This window comes from Cicer arietinum, chromosome 7 (genome assembly GCF_000331145.2).
Source record: "Cicer arietinum cultivar CDC Frontier isolate Library 1 chromosome 7, Cicar.CDCFrontier_v2.0, whole genome shotgun sequence".
Taxonomy (NCBI): Eukaryota; Viridiplantae; Streptophyta; class Magnoliopsida; order Fabales; family Fabaceae; genus Cicer; species Cicer arietinum.
The window spans coordinates 5,750,129-5,755,940 of NC_021166.2; the positions used below are offsets into that span (position 1 = coordinate 5,750,129).

Genomic DNA, 5,812 nt, shown 5'->3' on the forward strand with positions numbered 1-5,812 from the left:
ACGACGCTTCTTTTTGCTCATTCACTCTTGTGCAATACGCTCTCCATAATGAAATATAAGTAAAAATGTAACTAAAAATTTAAGATCAGTTACATCAACTTTTCAGTTATAATTTCTACTTATATTTCATTTTAGATAGAGTATTTCAATGTAAAATAGTTATGAGTGGAGACCTCTAAATACTTTGTTACATTCATAATTGCAGTTGCGAGCCGCAATTTAGAACTATTAAATTTCACTTTCACTTGTAGCTGACATGAAGAGAACTAACTAAGCAATTCATTTGCAGGTGTTGAGGGATGGAAAATGGTCTGAGCAAGAGGCAGCAATTTTGGTGCCTGGAGATTTGATCAGCATCAAGTTGGGAGATATTGTTCCAGCTGATGCTCGTCTGTTGGAGGGAGATGCCCTTAAGATTGACCAATCTGCACTCACTGGTGAGTCACTTCCAGTCACCAAGAACCCTGGTGATGAGGTCTTCTCTGGTTCCACCTGCAAACAAGGTGAGCTTGAGGCTGTTGTCATTGCCACTGGTGTCCATACCTTCTTTGGAAAGGCTGCTCACCTTGTAGACAGCACCAACAATGTTGGTCACTTCCAAAAGGTACACTTTTAGATTTTGTTTTTTAATATAAGTTTCTAATAAGTGCATCTTTAGATTCACATTGAGTTTGGCAGAATCACCATGTGCCACTGTGATTTTGACAAAAACTACACTTTGAAACTCAATGTTATTCTAAACATACACAAAATGTTTCATAATTTAATTTATTTGATAATTGATAATAACTTTGGACTAAATGCTAATGTTTAGATATTAATTTGATTGGATTTCTATTAGGTGTTGACATCCATTGGAAACTTCTGTATCTGCTCCATTGCCGTGGGAATGTTGATTGAGATTGTTGTGATGTACCCAATCCAACATAGGGCATACAGAGAAGGTATTGACAATTTGTTGGTTCTTCTCATTGGAGGTATCCCAATTGCCATGCCAACAGTTTTGTCTGTGACCATGGCTATTGGGTCTCACCGTTTGTCTGAGCAAGGAGCTATCACCAAGAGGATGACAGCTATTGAGGAAATGGCTGGTATGGATGTTCTCTGCAGTGACAAGACTGGAACTCTCACACTTAACAAGCTCACTGTGGACAGGAATTTGATTGAGGTTAATGACCAATCTAAAAGTTTTTTTGACTGTCATAAAAAAATGTGATGATGAAACAACATATTGCATTGGTGTCTCCCTTTTGTTCTGATCAAGGTTGTTGATTGTAAACACAGGTGTTCCCAGCTGATTTAGACAAGGAAGGTCTTCTCTTGGCTGCTGCCAGGGCTTCCAGGGTTGAAAACCAGGATGCTATTGATGCTTCAATCGTTGGGATGTTGAGTGACCCCAAGGAGGTACTAAGAATTATGTTTTTTTTTTAAACTTACATTTTTTATATTATATATATACAAACCTTAATTAGTCTTGTGTTTAACACTTAATTAGAAGTGCATTAAGTGGCTTAATTTTGTCAATTGGGTTCTGTTGTGATATTCCAGGCTAGAGCAGGAATCACTGAGGTGCATTTCTTGCCCTTCAACCCAGTGGGTAAACGCACAGCTATTACCTACTATGACAGCCAAGGAAATTGGTACAGGTGCAGCAAGGGTGCTCCTGAGCAAGTAAGGGATTCATTTCATTTGCAAATATTGTGTGTGTGTATGTATATTATACTGATATTAATATATCACTTTAATCACCATGGAGTGACTATTGTTTTACTTTATAATACAAAACATGATATCTGACTAGCCATGTATGTTGTATATCAGATTATTGAACTTTGTCAACTCAAGGGAGAGACTTTGAAAAAGGCTCACAGAATCATTGATCAGTTTGCTGAACGCGGTCTGCGCTCATTGGGTGTTTCTCGCCAGGTGAGTAAATGGTCTAATGTCCTATGTAGCAACAATACTTCTGATTGAAGGTGTGTTTGATGTTCAATACAATACAACATAAGATGTCAATATATCTTACAAACATTTTGCTTTGGGTTGAATAGACTATTTCAGAAAAGACCAAGGAAAGTGAAGGAGACGCATGGGAGTTTGTGGGTCTCATGCCACTCTTTGACCCTCCAAGGCATGACAGTGCTGAGACTATTCGACGTGCTCTTGACCTTGGCGTTAATGTTAAGATGATCACTGGTGACCAACTTGCCATTGGAAAAGAAACTGGTCGCAGACTTGGAATGGGAACAAACATGTATCCTTCATCCTCACTTCTTGGTGATAACAAGGACCCTGCCATTGCATCAATCCCAATTGATGAACTCATTGAGAAGGCTGATGGATTTGCTGGAGTCTTCCCTGGTAATTATTTAATAAGATCACCAATCTCAGCTGAATAATCACTTTTAAGAGTTTTTATCCGTTTGTTACAGTTTTTTTTATAAAAAAAAAAAAAATCTAAACACTGCTAAAATTATGAAGCTGTTTTGAATAGATTGTTTTGAAAATCACTTTTGATTGATGATGTTTTTTAAAAAACGATTATCATTATGATAAACAAAGTGGACTTTGTACAAATTATTAAAAGGAAATTACAAACTGATATTTTGTCATGCATATGTGTGGCATATATGCAGAACACAAGTACGAAATTGTGAAGAGGTTGCAAGATAGAAAACACATTTGTGGTATGACTGGAGATGGTGTGAATGATGCACCTGCATTGAAAAAGGCAGACATTGGTATTGCTGTTGCTGATGCAACCGATGCCGCAAGGAGTGCCTCAGACATTGTTTTGACAGAACCAGGTCTAAGTGTGATTGTGAGTGCTGTGTTAACTAGCAGAGCCATCTTCCAAAGGATGAAGAACTACACAATCTATGCTGTTTCCATCACCATCCGTATTGTGTTTGGATTCATGCTCGTTGCTTTGATATGGAAGTTTGACTTCTCACCTTTCATGGTCCTCATCATTGCCATCTTGAACGACGGAACCATCATGACCATCTCCAAGGATAGAGTGAAACCATCACCAGTGCCTGATTCATGGAAGCTCAAAGAAATCTTCGCTACTGGAGTTGTTCTTGGATCTTACATGGCCATCATCACTGTTGTTTTCTTCTATTTAGTCCATGACACTGATTTCTTCACAGTAAGTAATTCCACCAGTTTGAAATTCAACACTTTAATAGACAAATGTTAGTATTTTTTCAAATTATAACATAACATGACATGTTTTCTCACACTGTGTTGTTTCAGAGAGTTTTTGGTGTGAATCCAATTGCAGACAGCAACGATCAACTAAACTCAGCTCTGTATCTTCAAGTGAGTATTATTAGTCAAGCACTCATCTTTGTGACAAGGTCAAGGAGTTGGTCTTATGTTGAACGCCCTGGCTTGTTGCTTGTCGCTGCCTTCTTTGCTGCACAATTGGTTAGTGTTTTTTTCTACCTACTATTTGAAAGAAAAAAAAACATGGTTCTCTAAAAAATGGGAAATTAATGATAGTATATGTATATTTGTGAATTATTAAACTTAGGTGGCAACTGTGATTGCTGTGTATGCACACTGGGAGTTTGCTAGAATTAATGGTATTGGATGGAGATGGGCTGGAGTTATCTGGATCTTCACCATTGTTACTTACATTCCTCTTGACATCCTCAAGTTCTTAATCCGCTTCGGATTATCAGGCAGGGCATGGGACAGCATGATAGATAATAAGGTATAAAAATCACAATTAATTTCCTTAGTTCATATAGTTTTTATGTAGCATTGTAAATTCATATTAAAAACGTGTCTGATGTCTTACACGTGACAGTCTCACGCAATGCAATGATGGTGTGTTTGCTATTATTGTATTTAGACTGCTTTCACAACAAAGAAGGACTATGGAAGAGGAGAGAGGGAGGCTCAATGGGCTTTGGCTCAACGCACACTCCATGGTCTCCAAGTTCCTGAAACCCACAAGAACAACAACAACCACCATGAACAATCCGAAATTGCTGAGCAAGCCAAGAGACGTGCTGAGGCTGCCAGGTTCAGTTCTACGAAAATAATAATTCATTTTTTATTAGTATGTGTATAATAATACTTACTATAATTTTGATTAATATTTTCAGGCTCAAGGAGCTCCATACACTGAAGGGACATGTTGAATCTGTGGTGAAGTTGAAGGGTCTTGACATTGATACCATCCAACAACACTACACACTCTAAGTGAATTTTAAGGAATTAAAATATTATGGAATATATAAATATCCGTAGGATGTATTATCGTTGAAGACGGGACCAGAGATTAATGGAGCAGATGAAACTATGTATTTTATTTGCTTTATACATTCCCATTTCCTCCTTAGCATAGATGTGACAATATTATGCAAAGCTAGAAAATGTATATTGCAGCTGGTCATTTTTCAAATACCAGTAAAAAACTAATAATAATATTATATTGAAAACAATTTTGCAGGCATTTTTTGATTTTAAGCTCATTTCTATCTTTAATTTTATTTTTTCTACTTATGCGCGTTTTAAAAAAAAAAATCAAACTTATTTAGATCAAGTTTACATGTGCCCTTCAGTTTTAAGGCTCATATTAAGGATAGCAAAAGTATAACTTTTTTTATTAAAAAACGTTTTAAATTTTAAAGAGTTGAAAACACATGTTTCAAAATAAAATTTCTATATTCAAATCATTAACAGTTTTTTTCTTTAATTTTTTCACCTTCAATTACTGCATAAATAAGATTTTATATATTTCACTTTTGCTAGTCATACATCTGATTTTTTTTAATTACATCCAAGTAAATTACTTTGATGAATTGAGTTCACATAAAATTAAATTCACATATATAGTTAATTAAGTTCAAGTAACTACTTGATGTAATTAGAAGGAAAAATAGTTAACCAACAAAAATGTATATATATATAAGAACTATGTACAAAAAAAATAAAATAAAGGAAACCAGAATGTGGATGAAACAAATAAATAAATTTTAGTTAGACATTTAGGAAAATAGAGAATAATTTTATTTATAAATAGAAAAATATAGAATAATTGATAGACCAAACTTAAAATTGCTGTATTTAAAAAATATATTTAACAATTTTGTGGGTAAATTGAGTGTTTTATAGGCAAAAATTAGCTCCTCGAGCTAGATAAACCCACAATAGATGATAAAACTGTCTCAAGAGATTTAACTTTATTGCAAGTTCAATGACAATTTTATTTTTTGTGTAACAGTTCATTTTGATTTTTTTAAGAGAAATTTATTTTACTTTTAAATACTAATAAACACTGTTGCATTTGATGCACACGAGGGAAGCGAACTACCGGATTTTTAAAGCGCTCGTGCAAATGGTCTTCGCGCCAAATCGCGTAATGTAAAATACACGTCTTAATGGCACTAAAAAAATTAATGATTCCATAAATAATAATTATCTATTAAATTTTTAACATTTTGATAAATAAAATGCATAATTTCGTATTTAAATTTTAATTTAATTGATAAATATTATATTATTATCTCATCTATAAATAAATGAAAAACATATAATTTATAATATAAATTTTTTATCTTTAATATATTAACAAAATATTTTAAATATACGTGTTAGCATTTTTTAAAATTTATGTATGAATAAATGGTGCTTCTAAGGTGATGTATATCATTTAGGTTCCTCACCACAAACCACTTAGTGTAGTGTGTGTGAGAACATCAAAACGTGAAATCTTCGATCTAAATTTTGGTTATGCTTTGATTAGCTTTATTGTTAGCAAGAAAAAAACAAACACATGGCTTGAAGAACTTCTGTG

At 34.2% G+C, this 5,812-nt stretch overlaps 1 protein-coding gene across 2 annotated transcripts in view; it reads left to right on the top strand.

Annotated features, from left to right (window-relative positions):
* Positions 1 to 4,457, top strand: part of LOC101501318 (ATPase 8, plasma membrane-type-like) — a 5,417-nt gene extending 960 nt beyond the window's left edge. Inside the window, exons 4-14 of one of the 2 annotated variants that reach the window (XM_004508326.3) lie at positions 290 to 604; positions 842 to 1,168; positions 1,285 to 1,404; positions 1,549 to 1,671; positions 1,822 to 1,926; positions 2,052 to 2,361; positions 2,637 to 3,151; positions 3,259 to 3,432; positions 3,539 to 3,721; positions 3,863 to 4,035; positions 4,119 to 4,457. In XM_004508326.3, the coding sequence (XP_004508383.1) occupies positions 290 to 604; positions 842 to 1,168; positions 1,285 to 1,404; positions 1,549 to 1,671; positions 1,822 to 1,926; positions 2,052 to 2,361; positions 2,637 to 3,151; positions 3,259 to 3,432; positions 3,539 to 3,721; positions 3,863 to 4,035; positions 4,119 to 4,215 (2,442 nt within the window). In that variant the 3' untranslated portion in view covers positions 4,216 to 4,457. Of the gene's footprint in view, positions 1 to 289; positions 605 to 841; positions 1,169 to 1,284; positions 1,405 to 1,548; positions 1,672 to 1,821; positions 1,927 to 2,051; positions 2,362 to 2,636; positions 3,152 to 3,258; positions 3,433 to 3,538; positions 3,722 to 3,817; positions 4,036 to 4,118 lie in introns of those variants that run through there. The other variant, XM_027337069.2, reaches the window with a different exon arrangement.
* Positions 4,458 to 5,812: the final 1,355 nt, after the last annotated feature.